The sequence below is a fragment of the Stigmatopora argus genome, chromosome 2, assembly GCF_051989625.1.
Source record: "Stigmatopora argus isolate UIUO_Sarg chromosome 2, RoL_Sarg_1.0, whole genome shotgun sequence".
NCBI classification, from domain to species: domain Eukaryota; kingdom Metazoa; phylum Chordata; class Actinopteri; order Syngnathiformes; family Syngnathidae; genus Stigmatopora; species Stigmatopora argus.
The window spans coordinates 8767381-8789277 of record NC_135388.1 but is presented as its reverse complement, the minus strand read 5'-3'; the positions used below and the strand labels follow the sequence as shown (position 1 = coordinate 8789277).

Here is a 21897-nt window from a genome sequence, read left to right as displayed (position 1 = left end):
TTTTTTTTGGAAAAAAAGCCTTACTATACATGGCCATTTAAATAAAAAGCCTTACTATACTATGTCGGTTTTTTTTGGGGAAAAAAAAGCCTTACTATACATGGCCATTTAAAAAAAGCCTTACTATACAGAGTCGTTTTTTAAAAAAAGCCTTACTGTACTATGTCGTTTTTACAAAAAAAAGGCCTTACTATACTATGTGGTTTTTTAAGAAAAAAGCCTTACTATACTATGTCGTTTTTTTAAGAAAAAAAGCCTTACTATAAATGGTCGTTTTTTACGAAAAAAAAGTCTTACTATACATGGTCTTTTTATGAAAAAAAAAAGCCTTACTATACTTGGTCATTTAAAAAAAAGCCTTACTATACATGGTCATTAAAAAAAGCCTTACTATACTATGTCGTTTTTTAAAGAAAAAAAAGCCTTACTATACATGGTCGTTTTTTTAAAGAAAAAAAGCCTTACTATACATGGTCATTTAAAAAAAAAAAGCCTTACTATAGGGAGTCGTTTTTTTTAAAAAAAGCCTTAGTATACTATGTCGTTTTTTTAATTAAAAAAAAGCCTTACTATACTATGTCTTTTTTTTTTTTTGAAAAAAAAGCCTTACTATACATGGCCATTTAAAAAAAAAAAGCCTTACTATACTATGTCATTTTTTTTTTGAAAAAAAGCCTTACTATACATGGCCATTTAAAAAAAAAAGCCTTACTATACAGAGTCGTTTAAAAAAAAAAGCCTTACTGTACTATGTCGTTTTTACAAAAAAAAGGCCTTACTATACTATGTCGTTTTTTAAGAAAAAAAAGCCTTACTATACATGGTCGTTTTTTTAAAGAAAAAAAGCCTTACTATACATGGTCATTTTGAAAAAAAAAGCCTTACTATAGGGAGTCGTTTTAAAAAAAAAAGCCTTAGTATACTATGTCGTTTTTTTAATTTAAAAAAAAGCCTTACTATACTATGTCGTTTTTTTAATTTAAAAAAAAAAGCCTTACTATACTATGTCGTTTTTTTTTTGATTGAAAAAAAAAAGCCTTACTATAGGGAGTCAGGTTTTTTTTTGAAAAAAAGCCTTACCATACATGGCCATTTTTTTTTAAAAAGCCTTACTATACAGTCGTTTAAAAAAAAGCCTTAGTATACTATGTCGTTTTTTTAATAAAAAAAAAAGCCTTACTATACTATGTCGTTTTTTTTTTTTTTTTTTTTTTTAGAAAAAAAGCCTTACTATACATAGCCATTTAAAAAAAAGCCTTACTATACAGAGTCGTTTTAAAAAAAAAAGCCTTACTGTACTATGTCGTTTTTACAAAAAAAAGGCCTTACTATACATGGTCGTTTTTTTAAAATAAAAGCCTTACTATACATGGTCGTTTTTTACGAAAAAAAGCCTTACTATACATGGTCTTTTTATGAAAAAAAAGCCTTACTATACTTGGTCATTTAAAAAAAAGCCTCACTATACATGGTCATTAAAAAAAAAGTCTTACTATACAGAGTCGTTTTTAAAAAAGCGTTCTATACTATGTTGTTTTTTAAGAAAAAAAGCCTTACTATACATGGTCGCTTTTTACGAAAAAAAAAAGCCTTACTATACTATGTCGTTTTTTAAGAAAAAAAGCCTTACTATACTATGTCTTTTTTTAAAAGAAAAAAGCCATACTATACATGGTCATTTTTTTTTAGGAAAAAAGCCTTACTATACTATGTCGTTTTTTTAGAAAAAAAGCCTTACTATACATGGCCATTTAAAAAAAAAAAGCCTTACTATACAGAGTCGTTTTTAAAAAAAAGCCTTACTGTACTATGTCGTTTTTTACGAAAAAAGGCCTTACTATACTATGTCGTTTTTTAAGAAAAAAAGCCTTACTTTACATGGTCATTTTGAAAAAAAAAAGCCTTACTATAGGGAGTCGTTTTAAAAAAAAAGCCTTAGTATAGTATGTCGTTTTTTTAATTTAAGAAAAAGCCTTACTATACTATGTCGTTTTTTTTTTTTTTTTTTTTTTAGAAAAAAAGCCTTACTATACATGGCCATTAAAAAAAAGCCTTACTATACTATGTCGTTTTTGGGGGGAAAAAAAGCCTTACTATACATGGCCATTTAAAAAAAAAGCCTTACTATACTATGTCGTTTTTTTTATCAAAAAAGCCTTACTATACATGGCCATTTAAAAAAAAAAAGCCTTACTATACAGAGTCGTTTAAAAAAAAAGCCTTACTGTACTATGTCGTTTTTACAAAAAAAAGGCCTTACTATACTATGTCGTTTTTTAAGAAAAAAAGCCTTACTATACATGGTCGTTTTTTTAAAGAAAAAAAGCCTTACTATACATGGTCATTTTGAAAAAAAAAGCCTTACTATAGGGAGTCGTTTTAAAAAAAAAAGCCTTAGTATACTATGTCGTTTTTTTAATTTAAAAAAAAGCCTTACTATACTATGTCGTTTTTTTAATTTAAAAAAAAAAAGCCTTACTATACTATGTCGTTTTTTTTTTGATTGAAAAAAAAAAGCCTTACTATAGGGAGTCAGGTTTTTTTTTGAAAAAAAGCCTTACCATACATGGCCATTTTTTTTTAAAAAGCCTTACTATACAGTCGTTTAAAAAAAAGCCTTAGTATACTATGTCGTTTTTTTAATAAAAAAAAAAGCCTTACTATACTATGTCGTTTTTTTTTTTTTTTTTTTTTAGAAAAAAAGCCTTACTATACATGGCCATTTAAAAAAAAGCCTTACTATACTATGTCGTTTTTTTTAGAAAAAAAGCCTTACTATACATAGCCATTTAAAAAAAAGCCTTACTATACAGAGTCGTTTTAAAAAAAAAAGCCTTACTGTACTATGTCGTTTTTACAAAAAAAAGGCCTTACTATACTATGTCGTTTTTTTAAGAAAAAAGCCTTACTATACATGGTCGTTTTTTACGAAAAAAAGCCTTACTATACATGGTCTTTTTATGAAAAAAAAGCCTTACTATACTTGGTCATTTAAAAAAAAGCCTCACTATACATGGTCATTAAAAAAAAAGTTTTACTACACAGAGTCGTTTTTAAAAAAGCGTTCTATACTATGTTGTTTTTTAAGAAAAAAAGCCTTACTATACATGGTCGCTTTTTACGAAAAAAAAAAGCCTTACTATACTATGTCGTTTTTTAAGAAAAAAAGCCTTACTATACTATGTCTTTTTTTAAAAGAAAAAAGCCATACTATACATGGTCATTTTTTTTTAGGAAAAAAGCCTTACTATACTATGTCGTTTTTTTAGAAAAAAAGCCTTACTATACATGGCCATTTAAAAAAAAAAAGCCTTACTATACAGAGTCGTTTTTAAAAAAAAGCCTTACTGTACTATGTCGTTTTTTACGAAAAAAGGCCTTACTATACTATGTCGTTTTTTAAGAAAAAAAGCCTTACTTTACATGGTCATTTTGAAAAAAAAAAGCCTTACTATAGGGAGTCGTTTTTAAAAAAAAGCCTTAGTATACTATGTCGTTTTTTTAATTTAAGAAAAAGCCTTACTATACTATGTCGTTTTTTTTTTTTTTTTTTTTTTAGAAAAAAAGCCTTACTATACATGGCCATTAAAAAAAAGCCTTACTATACATGGCCATTAAAAAAAAGCCTTACTATACTATGTCGTTTTTTGGGGGAAAAAAAGCCTTACTATACATGGCCATTTAAAAAAAAAAGCCTTACTATACTATGTCGTTTTTTTTTATCAAAAAAGCCTTACTATACATGGCCATTTAAAAAAAAAAGCCTTACTATACAGAGTCGTTTTAAAAAAAAGCCTTACTGTACTATGTCGGTTTTACAAAAAAAAGGCCTTACTATACTATGTCGTTTTTTACGAAAAAAGGCCTTACTATACTATGTCGTTTTTTAAGAGAAAAAGCCTTACTTTACATGGTCATTTTGAAAAAAAAAGCCTTACTATAGGGAGTCGTTTTTAAAAAAAAGCCTTAGTATACTATGTCGTTTTTTTAATTTAAAAAAAAAGCCTTACTATACTATGTCGTTTTTTTTTTTTTTTAGAAAAAAAGCCTTACTATACATGGCCATTAAAAAAAAGCCTTACTATACTATGTCGTTTTTTGGGGGAAAAAAAGCCTTACTATACATGGCCATTTAAAAAAAAAGCCTTACTATACTATGTCGTTTTTTTTATCAAAAAAGCCTTACTATACATGGCCATTTAAAAAAAAAAAGCCTTACTATACAGAGTCGTTTTTAAAAAAAAGCCTTACTGTACTATGTCGTTTTTACAAAAAAAAGGCCTTACTATACTATGTCGTTTTTTACGAAAAAAGGCCTTACTATACTATGTCGTTTTTTAAGAAAAAAAGCCTTACTATACATGGTCGTTTTTTACGAAAAAAAGCCTTACTATACATGGTCTTTTTATGAAAAAAAAAGCCTTACTATACTTGGTCATTTAAAAAAAAAGCCTTACTATACATGGTCATTAAAAAAAAAGCCTTACTATACAGAGTCGTTTTTAAAAAAGCGTTCTATACTATGTCTTTTTTTAAGAAAAAAGCCATACTATACATGGTCATTTTTTCGAGGAAAAAAGCCTTACTATACTATGTCGTTTTTTTAAGAAAAAAAGCCTTACTATACTATGTCTTTTTTAAAGAAAAAAGCCATACTATACATGGTCATTTTTTCGAGGAAAAAAGCCTTACTATACTATGTCGTTTTTTAAGAAAAAGAAGCCTTACTATACATGGTCGTTTTTTTAAAGAAAAAAAGCCTTACTATACATGGTCATTTTGAAAAACAAAAGCCTTACTAAAGGGAGTTGTTTTTTTAAAAAAAGCCTTAGTATACTATGTCGTTTTTTTAATTTAAAAAAAGCCTTACTATACTATGTTGTTTTTATTTTTTATTTTAAAAAAGCCTTACTATACATGGCCATTTTTTTAAAAAAGCCTTACTGTACTATGTCGTTTTTTTTTTAGAAAAAAAAGCCTTACCATACATGGCCATTTTTTTTAAAAAAGCCTTACTATACTATGTCGTTTTTTTTTTTTAGAAAAAAAGCCTTACTATACATGGCCATTTAAAAAAAACCCTTACTATACAGAGTCGTTTTAAAAAAAAGCCTTACTGTACTATGTCGTTTTTACAAAAAAAAAGGCCTTACTATACTATGTCGTTTTTTAAGAAAAAAAAGCCTTACTATACAGAGTCGTTTTAAAAAAAAGCCTTACTATACATGGTCGTTTTTTACGAAAAAAAGCCTTACTATACATGGTCTTTTTATGAAAAAAAAAAGCCTTACTATACTTGGACATTTAAAAAAAAAGCCTTACTATACATGGTCATTAAAAAAAAGCCTTACTATACAGAGTCGTTTTTAAAAAAGCGTTCTATACTATGTTGTTTTTTAAGAAAAAAAGCCTTACTATACATGGTCGCTTTTTACGAAAAAAAAAGCCTTACTATACTATGTCGTTTTTTAAGAAAAAAAGCCTTACTATACTGTCTTTTTTTAAGAAAAAAGCCATACTATACATGGTCATTTTTTTTGAGGAAAAAAGCCTTACTATACTATGTCGTTTTTTAAGAAAAAAAAGCCTTACTATACATGGTCGTTTTTTTTAAGAAAAAAAGCCTTACTATACAATGTATAGTAAGGCTTTTTTTCTTTAAAAAAACGACCGTGTATAGTATACACGGTCTTTTTTTAAAGGAAAAAAAGCCTTACTATACATGGTTTTAAAAAAAGCCTTACTATACAACCTTACTATGCATGATCTTTTTTTAACGAAAAAAGCCTTAGAAGACTTTCAAAAAAGCCTAATGCTGCCACTGGTTGCGTTTTACCTTTGAGGTGCACCCTGGGAAGGGTGAACTTGCAGGACCAGAAGAAGAAGAGCTGAGAGGAGCAGACATCTCAGACGGGCACCCATGATCACACCTAGACTAAACAACGACAAAACATAAAATGTTACCTATCCTGTTTCACACACCCAACTTCCGCGTCAGCTGGTAGATATCCTTGCACAGCCTTGATGGAGTGAACCACTTCTCAGATTAAAAAAAACAAAAAAAACACTGCAGACGTCCCTAATCATCTGACCACCAGTGACAGGGAGAAAAAAATGCTGGAGATTAAATAGTTAGCATGACAACAGCTCTCAAGTGAGGATAAAATCACACTCAGTCTACACTTGGAAAAACGCATACCTGCCGTGCCAGTTGAAATGAGGACATGAGGAGGTAATGGTACGGCGCTGTTGCGTTCAAGTCCTGCCGGTAGCGGTCAGCCAGCTACTGCTGCTGGGACGTGAACGCGCTGCATCGCGAGCTCTGCACTGCGCCGTGCACGCGCTAAGTGAGAGTGCGGTCGGTCCCGTTGGGTCCACGTGGAACATCGCGCGGCCACGTCCGCAGCGAAGTCGCGCTGCCTGGATTTGACGGTTCCGCCCCAAATCGCTTAACCCTTAGTGTTGCCTGCAAGTAGAATTTTGCAATGTGCAGTAAAGAGAATGGATTAAGAATTTTAAATAAAATGAATAAATTAATGGAAGGATACAAGTTTAGGAAAATAAAATTTGGTAAAAAATAAAAAATAATTTCAAAAATGCACATTTTAAAAAAGGCATGAATAATAATCAATATTAGGCGATTCTAAAAAATACTTCAAAAAGTCAAGAGCAAAAAATAACAAGAACCATAAAGATGTGAATTCAAAAATGTGTCACATTATTTGATTAAATTTTACTTATCATTTTGTTATATACATGTTCCTTAGTTTAATTATTTCCATGCCATTCACGGCAATAGACGTCCAATCCAATTTAAGTGGGAGTTGCTTGAGTGCACTGAATGCTGCCTTCAAGAAATTAGTAATAGTGCTTTTTTAAAACTTTTTTTTTTAATAGTACCTTTTTTTTCGCAAAAACTGGCGAATACTGCAAAAATACTTCTGCAGTAGTCCCCCGACTAAACGCTAAATCTAGTGTCAAAAAACGCCCCAAAATCATGAAAAACGGGGGAATACTGTGAAAAATATTTCCGCAGTAGTCCCCCGACTTTTGCTGACCCACAAATTGCAAAAATCAGGGGAATACTTCGAAATATATTTCCACAGTAGTCCACCAACTTTCGCGGTGACTCGCAAAATTCGAAACAAAACACAAAAACCGGGAACAAAAGTAAAAAATGGGGGAATACTGGGAAAAAAAATTCTGCAGTAGTCCCCCGACTAAACGCTAAATCTAGTGTCAAAAACCGCCCAAAAAACATGAAAACGAGGCAATACTGCAAAAAATATTTCCACAGTAGTCCCCCGACTTTCGCTGTGACCCGCAAAATTCGAAAACGGCAAAAACCACAAAAAACGTGAAAAATGGGCGAATACTGCAAAAATACTTCTGCAGTAGTCCCCCGACTAAACGCTAAATCTAGTGTCAAAAAACGCCCAAAAAACATGAAAACGAGGCAATACTGCAAAAAATATTTCCACAGTAGTCCCCCGACTTTCGCTGTGACTCGCAAAATTCGAAAACGGCAAAAACCACAAAAAACGTGAAAAATGGGGGAATACTGCAAAAAATACTTCCACAGTAGTCCCCCGACTTTCGCTGTGATCCGCAAAATTCGAAAAACGCGAACTCAGCAAAGTGTCCAAAACCGCGAAAAAAACGAGAAAAAAACGGGAAAACTGTCAAAAAACGTAATGCGGTAGCCAAAACAAAAACATTTAAGCACTGATGGGCAGCAAAGTAGTAGCGGCCATTTTGCCAAAGGTCGCTGACCCTTGCGCACAACGGTGTTATTAAGCTAGCTCCCGTTTGCACGTGTGAACCATGTTTTAACAGATGTTGCCTTCACGTCCAATTTTGTTCCCGGCACCATGTCACGCAACTGTGCGACTGTTTGTTTTCAGCATAGCGCAAGTGCATTGGCGTGTACACTCACACACACACACACAAATGTAGGTCCCATTGGGAAGCCCCCCACCTCCACGGAATTACATAACAAGGATTAACTTGCACTATTTTGTGGGCCCCAACATTTGAAGCCCTGACAGCTATTTTTAGGAGCGGAGCCGCTTTATAACGTCAACACACGATCGTACATATAATGCTTACATTAACAGCAATACGCAAAGCGGGGGCCTCCCTTGACAACCTGTGTGGGGGCCCCCCCACATCAAAGCTTTGTTCACAGCACTTTCTTTTTAAAGCCGCAGATGTTGGATGGAATTTTTATTATGAGCTGTGCAGTGACTTTTGTCTTTTGGAATAAAAATGTAGGGTTTGTTTTGCATTGTTAAGATTTGCGTCAGCTGCTTGGAGTGTTCCTCTGCTGGTCATTATAAAGAATGCACGTTGACTTTCAACAAGTGGAATTGTTTCCAAATTCCCAAAGTTCAAAAAGTATCGAGTGCACACCTTGTCGTGTCGCAGCACATTCACATTGAACATGCGTGTGCGTGTCACAGTAAGTTTCACGCTCAAATCTGCGCATTGACCCACGCGGCTCTATTTTGGGCTCTATAAATGGGCGTGTAATTAATGGTTGTGTGTTTACGGGAGCCAGCAGGAAGATTTCAAATGGTTTTAATTTTTCATCATCAGCAAGAGGGTCAAGATGGATTCGAAATGAATTTTAGTGGACACGATCAGAAAAGTAGATGCATCATTACATCAAATCAAATCAAATCAAATTCACTGTGCAGGGAAGTTTGAGGCCGAGTATTATGAATGAAAAGGATTATTCTGCATCAATAATGCTTTTTTTAATGGATCAAGTTTCACCGATCTTACATGATCAAAAGGGTTAGGGTTAGATTTGTTGCATTTATCTATTATAATTATTTATTGGGAAATAACAGATTTAGGTTTATTTACTAGTTTTCAAAATAAAAGTAAAGTTATGGCTGATTGCCATATTTGAAGCAGCATTCTTCGTATATGTAATGTGATCGCTATGCAGGTCATCTAGCAGGTATTCATTCATTTTTTTGAACCACTCATCCTCACAAGGGTTGCGGGGGGTGCTGGAGCCTATCCCAGCTGACTTCGGGGACCAGGCGGGGCACACACTGAATGGGTGGGCAGCCAATCGCAGGGCACGAGGAGATGGAAAATCATTAGGGGGAATTTCAACCAGTTGCAAGTTTGTGGGATGTGGGAGGAAACCGGAGTACCCGGAGAAAACCCACGCAAGCCCAGGGACAACATGCAAACTCCACAGAAGAAGGACCCACCTGGGGTCAATCCCTTGATCCCAGAACTGTGAGGCAGGAGCGTTGGAATGTAAACAAAAGACGAGCTCGGACGAACATTTGACTGTACTTTTTGGGGCTTTTAAATATCAAAAAGTTTTCATTTTTCCAGAAAAACTATTCATAGGAAACATCTCAGTAAGCTAATCTTGATATATTTGGATGAGAAATTGTGTCCAGCACATCAGAAAATGATGCAAAAGAAGGAAATAGTAATAATCTTCAAGTAAAATGCGAATTATGTGGACACCTATACGCTATGTGCTTCCACACAAGTGTGGGTGTGTGCTTCTCCACCCATCTTTCTCCTCCTCCCGCTCCTCCCTCCGCTTTATCCCGTCCCTCCTTGGCTCGGAGAGCGCAGAGGAGCAGCGTGCACCCCGGGGAGCAAAACAGCACCGTTGCTCGGCACACGTGGAGCTCCCACCGGCGCCCCGCTCCCGCTGGCGGAGGAGAGAGCACCGAGACGAGGAGTCCCGCGGGAGGATAAAAAAAAAAAAAAGGAGAGCCTCGACATCGGCGGGAGACGAGAGGAGGAACGATTTCCTCGGATGAGGAGAAGAGGAGCGCGGAGGGCATTGGCTGGGCTTTACCCACAAGTGAGTAGCACTTTGGAACTTCTCTTTGCATTTCACTTGGATTTTTGGGCAGGTTTTCATAGCTGCAATGTGCGTTTTGGGTGAAGATTAAGTGGGTGAGGAGATTCCTTTGTAAATTGTGAATTGTATCCGATGGTGTTTGGATGATTATTATTGCAAATGGATCATGAAAGATAGGCTATTGTTGTATACGTTGCACAGAATGAACCAGTCACATGAAGCGTAATATTATTTCGACTCGTGCTGGAAAGTTCAAAAGAAAAGCTCGTGCAATGTCATTATCATCCGATGGTGAATTAATGTACCTTCAAATCAATGTTTCTTTTTTTCTTTTAGCCTTTTAGCAAGTGGTTAGTACAACAAATGTTAATATTGTGGCCAATATGACCCAAAATGTAATGCTCACATTTGTGGACGCTGTAGGACTCAATTCTTATCATATATTTCTCCTTTTTTGTAAAAAAAAAAACGGAATACTTACTGTATTTTTAACATTAAGTTAGTGTATGGATAATGTTAATTAATAAAATCATAATTAAACCAAAACGGACGAGAGTAGAGTTGAATCCCTCCCCTATATTTCATATTACTTCACTGGCTGTCAATGTTCATGTTTGTTGCGAGAGAAATGTCACTGTCAAGCCTCCCTGTCAAAACGGATCGGACTTTTAGCCCCGTTATTTGCAGCCAACAAGTGAAATAAGCCCCCCGGTTTAAGAGCCACGGTAACAATTATATTCCCTTCTATACAGCAGCGGTCCCCAACCTTTTTCTCTTTCGATTTTCTCGCGGACGGGCAATTTGGGGCTGGGGTCGGTCCACGAACGACACCCACGATGGCAAAAAAGAAACAAGTCTCAAGTATAAAAGCAATTATTTGTTATTACTATTATTATTATAACAACTTCTCTCATTTCAAGTAGGAGGGCGAGATTGAAAACATTAACATTTAATATTTTTTACTCTGATGGAGCGGTATTAGGTAGTGTTTGGGGACCACTGCTATACAGGACTAAAACATTCCATTTTAATGAACACTCAGGCCTTCTACGCAACTGTATTAAAAAGTTGGTTAAGGTATTTGGGAAGCTAGAATGTTGTGTTTCTTGCGCACGTGCTCTGTTCGGGTGTTTACTTGAAAGGCTGCTGTCTTTGATTTATTTATAAAGACTTCTAAAATTAACAACTACATGGGGGGGGGGGGAGGTGAGACGGTGTGGCAAAACACAATTGGAAGCAATCTTAGTTTTTCTTTTTGTGTGTTTGTGTGTGTGTTTTTGGCCCGTTTCTCCCTCACCCTCTCGGACAGTGGCAGCTCCAGACTTACTGGACCCCAAAACGGCCACTCACAACAGCAAGCCACGCCTCTCCTTCTCCACAAAGTCCATCACGCTGACTCGGCGAGAGGAGAGCGAGGTGACACGCCACGATCAAAATAGTCATCGCGCTTGGCCGTACGCCTCACCTTCCTCCCGCTGACCGCTTCAAGTATTGCAGGTGGTGGCCACGGTGATGAAAAGGAAGACGGTGACCGCCATCTTTCTTCTGGTGGTCCTCTACTTGGTGATGGGAGCGGTCGTCTTCAGGTCTCTGGAACAACCTCACGAGAGGTAAAGGACACACAAACACACACAATGTGATGTCACAGCATGGACAAACTAGAAGCAGCACTTTGGCTGGAGGGAGAATTTATTGAACAAAGTATTTGGAATTGTGCTGTAAAGCTGGTGGCCTCGAATCCAATTTAGCTGGTCCTTTCCGCTCGACTCTTTCTGGAAGGCTTTTGAGGGCTGATCTGTGCTGACGAGTGCTTATTGCTTGAACGCCGCTGTACCATTTCACACCAGTAAATTCTTTGATCACGCCCTCCTACTTTATTACTTTCTTTTGAATGCATTCTCCTGAATTTTGTGCTGCGCTTGAGTTTCAAATCACATGAACTAAAAGTTCAGGGAGCAACTACTCTCATGACTTTTTGCTCTTTGCAACCATATAATACTTCCATTCAGGATTTTTTATTTTTTATTATTTTTTTATTTTTTTTATTTATCCTGACATGGCTATCATTTCACTGCACCGGATGTCAATGGGGTTGAAACGTGTGTCTTCCCAGTTAAAATGAATAAGACATCTATCACCATCAGTTGTATGCAATTAGTTAAATACAATGAAAACTGTTATTTGGGGGCGTAACTACTAAGTATTCCTGTATCTATTTAATTTTAAATGTCATGATCCAAGCATTTCTTTAGATCGTAATAATTTCTTGTTTGAAACTATATATAAAACACAACAATGATGAATAATGTAAATTATATATACCTAACAACAATAATATTTACTGATATATATATATTTTTTTTAATGACCAGCAATAGTCACTTGCTCTAGAGGTTAAAAGTCAACTTTTAAAACCTGTTAACTGACCTCTGTCGCTAGAAGACTTAATCACCTTGTAGTCAACACAGAAAGTAGTGGTAAAAAATAGCAGCAAAAAGTACACCTCGTATAGCGTTACAATGTAGAAGATTTACAGTCAAATGAACCACAGACTGTAAAAACAACATTTTAACCTTTTTTCCCACAAAAATCAACTGTAAAAAGTACACGTGTTCTAAATCTACCCCTGAAAACCATAGTTCGAATTCAGGTTGTGGCTTTTGGCAGTCGAGCGTGCTGACTACCGAGCCAGTAACGATTTGAAATCTGCCTATCAGCTCGCTATATTCATTTCAAAGAGAAAAAAGTTTTTCTACCTGTGGGCTAATTTTAGGAATGAAAAACGGACCACATTTAACGTCACAACCACGGTTTAAGTGTGGATCATGCTATAAAAAAAGTGCTATATTTTTTTACCCAATCATATCGGTCAAAAGCTCAACAAAACCATAAATTTACAGTCAAGCTACACCATATTTACGTGTATTTCTATTTTTCGTGAGTTTCTCTTTTTTTGTGTTACATTTTTTGCAAATGTAACATTTTTCAAATGTTGGGTGGCCATTTCCTTGGAAATACTGGGATTTTTTTTTCAATTTTTTCACCACTATACATCAGGAAAAAAACAGTTGCCTGCCCCTTTAACATAGTTTATAGTGGCGATTCACATAATGAGTTGGATATATGAAGCAAACGAAAGAAATGCTGAGATAATGGGATTTGCTAACCACAAGCAAACACTTCTAATTGCATCTATGCAAATGAGTTCAGGGGAAGAGTCGTGACAAAATGTGTGGCCGTCATTTTCCGTCAGTGCTCAGCGCTTGGCCATCTTGACTCAGAAGCTGGACTTTATGGCCAATCACGCCTGCGTCAACCACAGCCAGCTGGAGGATCTGGTTAAGGTAAGACGGCCGCTTCGTTGCATAAATACACCACCTCTCAATACCAAAGCAGTATTTTCAGCACCTTGGACAGCACTTTACGTGATCTTAATATGGACTATCTTAGATCAGCCATTTACTGTGTTTAAATTAGGACTGTAGCGATATATCGATCTCGATAAACATATTGATTGGCTGAGCAATCATTCCCTTAAATCTATATAAATGCAAAAAAAATCATATTAGTTATGCCTTTTAGTTTAAAAAAAGTGCTTTGCGCTCAAATGTCTGAAATGTTTCAGGAAAAGAGTGATTTTAGTTTTGATTGCTTTAGGTGAAATGTAGCTTATTGTAGTGGCGTCACCAAACCGAAATTTCGCAATAAAATACGGGTAATGGAATTTGACCAACAAATAAAAAATATATACATCACAAAAGAATTTTGATGCATTCAAATCATAATTATACTTAATAATGTTTGCAATATCGCATTTATTGTGCGAAAAAAACGAACGGAAACAGCTCGTGTGAAATGTTTGTGTGTAAAATGTAAACCATATCATACTAACTGATGTTATATTTATTTTTCGGACTATAAGTCACACCAGCCAAATTCTGCAAAATGAAGAGTTAAAAAAAAAGAGTAAATATAAGTCGCTCTGGAGTTTCATTTTTAGGGAGGGATTTTTTTTTAAATCATTAAGCAAGAGCAAACATATTGTAAAGTAGAAATAGTAAAATGTAGAACAACAGGATAAATAGGCACCTGTTAATGTAAAATTTACATATAAGACGCAGGCCCAGCAAAACTATGAATAAAAGTGCAACTTATAGTCCAGAAAATACGGTAGAGTATAAATGATGCAAGATGTTTGCGTGTATATACTTACAAGTGCTGAGGACAAGCCATTCTGCTGCTGCTCGGCCTCCATTTTGGAATTCCAATCAGTTTCGCAGTTAGAATTTAACCTGTAGAACAAAAAAAAATAAAAAACAGTCAATTTCTAATGACACCTGACAGGCTTATATTGTTAAAGAAAGTGCTAAGTAGTGACCAGTCTCACTGCTTATCTTTCTCGCTCCAGCAAGTCGTGTCGGCCATCCGTTCGGGAGTGAACCCGGCGGGAACGCTGGCCAATCCCAGCAGCCTTTGGGACCTGAGCTCGGCCTTCTTCTTCGCCGGGACTGTCATCACAACCATCGGTAAGGGCCATGCGGACACATAAAAGACAATTCTCCTTGTGTGGTTCACGTGTATTAAGGGTTATACATGAGCTTTCACGTATTGAACCGTGCTGTTTAAGCGTTGGCCCAATAAGCGCTAACGTAACAACCCCTAAGACACGAGACGTTGAGGACGCTTCTTTTGCCATCGATTTGACATCTGCTTCCTGCAAGTAATCCAACTAGTGTACGCTGGCGCTCTCAAGACGCTCACTCTTGTGCACGTGTGCGTATATACGGCATTCTTTTACTCCCTTCCTTGATGCTTTGTCATCCCTCGCTATTCTCTCTGAATTGCCTTTCAGCAGCCAATCACAATACAATTAGTAGATTATGAGTACAATGGAGTCGTGTTATACATCAACTAGATGGAGCGGATGTGTTTTGTTTCTTTTCCACAAAAGACATCATCCACTTGACTTAAACTGAGAGTATTGGCTGTGAATGCTCACGTTTCAGTGCCAATGAAAACATCCAATCACTGCCAACCCTTCCAGTCCCAACGGATTGGACGTCTCGCACCGTTAGTAGCAGCAAACGAGTTCAACGCGTGCCCTACGACGGGTTAAACATCGGTATCCCGTACGTGCGATCCACTTTTAACCGAGGGCCCTTTTCTGGCAGGCTTTGGCAACATTTCCCCTCACACGGAAGGTGGGAGAATCTTTTGCATCGTCTACGCACTGCTGGGCATCCCTTTGTTCGGCATCCTGCTGGCGGGCGTGGGCGACCAGCTGGGCACCATCTTTGGCAAGATTATCGCCAGAGTGGAGAAGATGTTTGTGGTGAGTGGAGATGAATGCGCAAGCAAGCAAGCGAGCGAGCAGGTCTAAATGAGGCGTGTTTAATCATTTACGCAAAAGCCATTTGAACAGAAATCCTGTCACGTGAGCTCCTAATTACGAGGTGACCAATGGAAGCCAAGCGTGTCACAGGATACAAGTTTTCCTTCAGAGACCATGCTGTCTGCTAACTAAGGATACATATATCCAAATCATTTAAAAAAAAACAACAATAATAATCCTTTGAGAATTTGGTATTTTACTGATTAAAATCATTTAAAAAGATAAGGCAAAATGATATTTCCTCTATTTTTTAAATTTTTAATGTTTTTATTTTATTTTAAGATTTTAATTGATTTCTATTTTCAAAAACCACAAACAAGAGTCAGTATTTTTTTAAGGTATTATCATTTTTTTAAAGATGTATCATCTTTGGTTTTTATTCTCTTCTGTTTTTTATTTGAGTTATTTTAAATTAAAAAACTTAAAGAAAACATTTACATTTTTTAATTATTTGTAAAATTCTGAACTAAAAGTGTAAAAGAGTGATAGATGTGATATTGTAATATTCCACAAATATTTATTTTAAATGATATATATTTTAAAGTGCACATAAAAAATACTGGTATATTTCCGCCATCTTCGATCATGCACTAAGAACTAACAACGCATTAACATTTTCTATTATCAAGGAAACAAAGGCCAGACCACCTAGAAGGGGACCCTCGGGCCTCAAATTTCACGTGCGACATTGTTGAGACAAGTTAGGCAATCCCGAAGCTTCACTTTGGATGAGTCCGGGAAATAGCTCCCAATCAATCACTTAAACGGCTTTCAGTTTTGTTGGATACGTTAGAGGGCTCCCGGGGGAGCGCACGGTGATGACAATGGCTGCCAACCAAGACAAAAGTTACTATTAAGTTATTATGCCACCTCAAAGCGTAATGGCTTTAAGACCAGATCGCCGGGGACGCCAACTCGGAGGGTCGAGTGCTCCCTGGGGGTCTTCGGGAGGTCACGTTGTCGCTTTTGTCTGTATTTTCAGCTTGATTTTGTTTCGTTTTAGACACACGTGCCAGTCAATCGAATTTTGGCTAATGTAGGCCACCATATTCATACTTGATATACACGTGTTAAGATTTTTATTCATGGTCTTAATCACCATAATTAGTCAATTATTTCTGAGTGCGGATGATCTAAATAGTCCGGCTGATAGAATCCATGAAGAACGTCAAACGCAAACTGACCTGACGTTTGTTCCCGAGCAGCACCGGGACATCAGCCAGACCAAGATCCGGGTCATATCCACGTTGCTCTTCGTGCTTTTCGGCTGCCTGCTGTTCGTGGCGCTCCCGGCGGCCATCTTTCAACACATCGAGGGCTGGTCCGCTCTGGAGTCGCTCTACTTTGTGGTCATCACTTTGACCACCATCGGCTTTGGGGACTTTGTGGCCGGTGAGACCATTTCCTGCAATGTGGGAATATTTTTGAGGGGAATAGAAGGCGTGTCAATAAAGTTGCTTGACCTGTACTTTCAGGAGGCGCCGAAATCGAGTACTTGGATTACTACAAACCAGTCGTGTGGTTTTGGATTCTGGTGGGACTGGCCTATTTTGCCGCCATCCTCAGCATGATTGGAGATTGGTTAAGAGTCATCTCCAGGAGGACCAAAGAAGAGGTTTGTTGCTGTTATTATTACCTTTACCTAAATACAAGATGTATTTTTATTTTATTGGCTATCTTAGATGCTGATTAACATCCAATACCTTGTATTTATGTTTCATTCTGAAGGCCATTATATTCATGATTAATCGACTACTGGGCTAATCACATGAACCAACATCTATTTTGACAGGTGAATAATCATTTAGACTAGACATTGTTGTATCAAAAATAGACGAAATTCTCATATATTTATTTTATTATTTGTTTTTCTCAATAAAAAAGGAAGGGAAAACAAAATATTACCCTTTTAATGAAAAAAGGGGGAAAACAAGTATTATTTCTTTTGTTTATTTATTTTTTTTCTTGAAAAAGTACATTATTTTTTTGTTTTAAATTGAGAAAAAAACTGGAAAAAATTGTAAATATTTTCTTTTGACCGTTTTTATTTTCAATTCACTTCTCAAACTTCCTTTACCGCTTATCCTTTGGTGAAAAGAATTGAAAACCATATATTCATTTTTTTAATGTGTATTTCAAATTTTAAAATGGGTAAAAATTTTGGATTTTCACTTTCACTGAGGACAGAAGAAATTTTCATTTCAGCGCAAAGCACGTGTTTGACTTTAGCTGGCCACATAAAATGCCGTTGTGGGCCGGCTCAGAGTTTGAAACATTATGTAATACAATATGCAGCAAAGCAAAGGAGGTCTTGGTCATGTCCAAGTGCGGCGCCTTGTGACCACGCTAGACATTTATCAGCCTCTTAACTTGGTTTCAATGATGCAACTGTTCTGTGATCCAATAGAAAATAGACTTTACGCAACCTAAAGACACTTGTAGGTTGTTATTGTGAGTTTCTCCAGAGAGACATGGAAAAAAAGCACCAGCATAAACAGTTTTTATTAACAGTTATATTCGTGCTGCACCATGTCCTTTAAAACAGCCTAACCTTTTAACAAGCAAGTATTTAGTCATTAAAAATCAATGTACTAATAATAGCAGTGATCCTACTTTGCGGTTTTTCGATTATCGCGGCCACGTCTGGTCTAAATTATCCGCAAAATTTGAGGGATTACTGTATGTTCTTCCATTATAGTCCAAAGAAAATCTTCCGGGTGAAAAAATTAAATTGCCAAAACACATCACGCTGCGTTTTAAACCTCTGACTCGAGCTAACGTATCCTCTCCGCAGGTGGGGGAGATCCGGGCCCACGCGGCCGAGTGGACGGCCAGCGTTTCGGCAGAGTTAAAGGAAACCCGCCGACGAGTCAGCGTGGAAATCTACGACAAATTCCAGCGAGCCGCTTCCATTAAACGCAAACTCTCCTCCGAACTGGGATTCAGCCCTACCCCGGAATTCGCGCCGCCCCGGAGGGCCTTGACGGCCAATCACGGCGAGAGGGAAAAGGGCGAAAAAGAGGTGGGGCTACCAGGATTGACATCGCAGATGACGCGAAACTGCGGCTTGTTCATGAACGGTTTGGACCTTGAACGAGGCGACATGGCCGCTCTTGAACACATTAAATGAAAAAAATAACCACTTTGCAGACGTGGGTGTCCCGCTGGAAAATATGACCGAGTTCCTTAAAATGGTGGATAATGACATCCGCTCTACAGAATTGCAGCTTTCTGGGGACAATTCCTTCAAATGTAAGCTTTAGTTCTCAAACTTTTGGACCTTCTTTATAATCTTGTAGCCAGTTTAACATGATTACCTCATGTAGTTGACCCCTAAGTGCCAGAGGACATAAAGTTGCCCCTATAAAATCGATATGACGTACATATAAAGAAGAAGAAAAAAAATCCCGTGGGCCTCCGAGCGACAACCCGCGGGCCACTAGAGGTCCAGGTACCGCAGTTTGAGAACCACCGCTTTCCGTCTAAACAACTGCTGTTGATAGTTTGTATAAAGAAAATAGAGGGGCTTCAAATATTTTGGGACAATGCAATAACACAAAAGTATTTTTGATAGTTTTGTTTGGCGTCAGTTCGTCACTAACAGCTGTAGGCCGCCATCGTCAATTTTAAAGATGGAGCTTTGAATGCGGTCTACAGTACGGAACGACAATGTTAATGCTCCTTAGGATTTTGTTGCCGTTCTCAAACCCATGACTAATATTCATCTGAACTCTCAGGTGAGGAGAAAGAGGGACGGACGGCGCCACATGTACGAGGCAAAAGGGGGAGTTTAAGTCAAGGGTCGCAGTGCCTTAAAATGATTCATTTCACCGAAATGTCAAGCACAAGCCTCCGAAGTTGAACCACAAAATGATGCTTTTATTGCCCTTTTGAGCCACTTCACATCTTTTGGAATGTTCATAACAGTGAATGGGGAGGGAAAAAATGTTTCCAACTCCATACAGAGAAAAAAAAAACTTTTGATTTGAGATTAACATCTAACTCTTGTTTTACATTTAGTTTTTCAGACTATTCTCAGTTGGGTTTAGGTTTGGGTTTGGGGTGGTAAAGGGCCTCCCAATCAAAATGGACTGCAACCAGCAAATATGAACAAGTTTAAGGTTTGTCCCCATGTGGACTTCCCCGTCCTGACCCGGTTTTGCGCTCAAGTTTGTGAGTGCAAACACTCGCAAATAAAAAGGAGGTTAACTCCTCCTCCTCCTCCTCCTGCAGTCAAAAATGCACTTTTTCTAACATAAGCACGTAACAACCTAATCCCGTTGCGGAGGCTGTGTAGTCCATCCCTTTATTATTATTATTAAAGCTCTGATTTACAGTTGATTTCATGATTTTCATTGTGCAATGCTACTCGACAAAGTCATTTTACTAACACACGTACGCCTTCATACAGTTTAACAAAAAATATTATAAATGTTAATTTTGTTTATCACTGTACCAAAGAGTATTACAGCAGAACTTAAAATGTAAAAAGTCGGGGGGGAAATTGGAACCTTATTAGAATAACAATTTATCTCACCTAGGTCTATTTTATTTAGCCGTGATTTTTATTTAAGATGTAAATCTGTACTTGCGCGTTTTATTTACATAACTACACCGCATATGTACACATAACCGTGTACATGTGATTGTCACCCAATACTCTTTTGTACATGCTGAGTTATGATGGTGCTATGGTGCAAAAATGTACACACCCACACTTGCGCACATGACCAAAAGTTAAAGCTAATATATGTCTTCATATTCGAATGTTAAAGTTGCATGAATGCTAAAGATTGTTTTAGGGTTTTCATAAAATACCATTTATATAATAATAACCCAGACCGGGATATATGATTGTCTTACTAACACGTTGCATTGCTCTTGATTTATGAATATGGCTATCCTGCTTCAGTTGCAGTGCAAAATTGAAACCAATGCTTCAAATCCATATTTTTCTGCCACACGTGCCCAATACGCTTTTTACGAACATTGAATGAATTTTGTGTATTTTTCTACACTGCATGTGATCTTTTGTTTTGTAGTGTATTTCTACTCCTGATGAAAACCAGATGAATGTCTTTTAGAGTGCAAATATGTGTTTGTACGCTACATGAGTGTAAAATAAACTAAATTAAACTCTGACCTCCTTTACGGTCCGGTGAAATGCTCTCGGTTATGCTGAAGTGGGTTCATTCACTGTAAGACAAAAAGATTTCAACAATTAAAAAAGAAATATCCACAAACACAAAAAGCATTATAGAAAATTCTGTTTATATATTTATTAGTTTTTGTTGTTTTTTGTTTTGTGTCCGTCCAACACTAGCCTCACAAATCAAGTGGACATCCTTCCTCTCAAGCGGATCATTAGTTTGTTTGCAAGCACAAAAAAATACTAAAAAACAAACAAGATGATGTAAAACTTTAACCGAGCTTCTTGTTATGACGTCTGGGTGGGCTAAATGCAGAGTCAGCTTTTTCCTGGAACTTTCCTGGAGGAATAAAAAGCTCCAGTCGGTCAGGAAGAATGGCTCAATCGCTGCGTGTGTAATTGTTTGCCTTCCCCTGTCAATTTGAATTAGTAATAATATTAACGACTATTTGTATTCACGCTATGCAAGACCTCAGAAAATCGAGAGATGTTGTCAAATGTTGGGCAAGCTTGACGGAACAATAACAAAACAAATAAATATATCTTTTTTAAAAGATGCAATTGAATATTTGTGGCGATCGCCTACTCACAAAGTCATTCTTTCACCAAATTCTCTTGCTGATTTGACCTCCATTGAAGGACCGAAATCCGACATCGTGGTCGTTTTTGTGGATTTTTCGACCCCGTCTTAGCGTCAAAGTTCCAACTCGTAAATTAACACAGAGAAAGCTTCGTTTACGAGACATAAATGTAGTTATTTGTCATGAAATTACTAAATATTTCTTCATTCATACGAGCAAAAAAACGCTCTTTCAGCAGATGGAAGTTGCGTCATCAAGCCGCGCGGGCACACCTGCTGCTTAACTTAATTAACTTATTGACAGTGAGAGAGAACTTTTTTTTTAAAGGAACGTTTTTTTACATCGACCAAACATCACCTATGGCGTATTCCCACTCATTAAACATATAAACAACCTTCATATCGCGTTCATGTCATTTCATAAACAATTGTCTGCCATTGACGTCAATAGACGTCCAATCCATTTTCCACTCAATCGACACTTTTCAGGAAACCGATCGACGCGCAGACATCTAATTGGACGTCCACTGGGGCCAAAGACGGCCGCTGAGTTAAATTAAACGACGATGTAGGGGTCACGCTCGTATGCCCCACAATGGCCGCCGTGAGGTTGTTGTTTTAAGGTGAATCAAACGTTTTAGCCGGAGATCAAGTGTTCTCTATGACCGGGTGTCACTTCCTGAAACTGGCCCTTGCTTGCATAGCGTTGGCGGCCAGAGAATGGCTCAAATCATGCATAGCACTCAGGGGTCGGACAGTGGGTCACTGCCCGCAAACACACACACACACACACACACATACGTACATAAACACACGTTCGGCGGTTGGCGCCAGTCATAACAAGGCTGGGCTTTTCCCGTTGGACGGGCCACAGTTGGTTCTGGCGCCGCGGCTTCCGTCCGAGGTGTTTGGGATAGGCTCATCCGGCT

General features: G+C 37.1%; 2 protein-coding genes across 8 annotated transcripts in view; one reads left to right on the top strand and one right to left on the bottom strand.

The window, feature by feature from the left end:
- Positions 1-21897, bottom strand: part of cgref1 (cell growth regulator with EF-hand domain 1) — a 24416-nt gene extending 2519 nt beyond the window's left edge. Inside the window, exons 1-9 of one of the 6 annotated variants that reach the window (XM_077623786.1) lie at positions 21774-21897; positions 20383-20435; positions 16751-16881; positions 16424-16644; positions 14235-14355; positions 14061-14139; positions 11313-11447; positions 6200-6466; positions 5837-5935 (exon numbers count right to left, since the gene is read on the bottom strand). In XM_077623786.1, the coding sequence (XP_077479912.1) occupies positions 5837-5922 (86 nt within the window). In that variant the 5' untranslated portion in view covers positions 5923-5935; positions 6200-6466; positions 11313-11447; ... (4 more) ...; positions 20383-20435; positions 21774-21897. Of the gene's footprint in view, positions 1-5836; positions 5936-6199; positions 6467-11312; positions 11448-14060; positions 14140-14225; positions 14356-16423; positions 16645-16750; positions 16882-20382; positions 20436-20978; positions 21223-21773 lie in introns of those variants that run through there. The other 5 variants (XM_077623768.1, XM_077623778.1, XM_077623762.1 and 2 more) reach the window with 5 other exon arrangements.
- LOC144091431 (potassium channel subfamily K member 2-like) lies at positions 9557-19462 on the top strand. 2 transcript variants are annotated; one of them, XM_077623741.1, is made up of 10 exons: positions 9557-9847; positions 11157-11263; positions 11345-11457; positions 13101-13191; positions 14256-14373; positions 15019-15179; positions 16445-16631; positions 16715-16854; positions 18034-18261; positions 18390-19462. In XM_077623741.1, coding segments are annotated over exons 1-10 (1173 nt in total). In that variant the 5' UTR covers positions 9557-9846; the 3' UTR covers positions 18417-19462. The 2 variants fall into 2 exon arrangements, with proteins under 2 accessions (XP_077479867.1, XP_077479858.1); XM_077623732.1 differs by having other exon boundaries at positions 9558-9847; positions 18034-19462.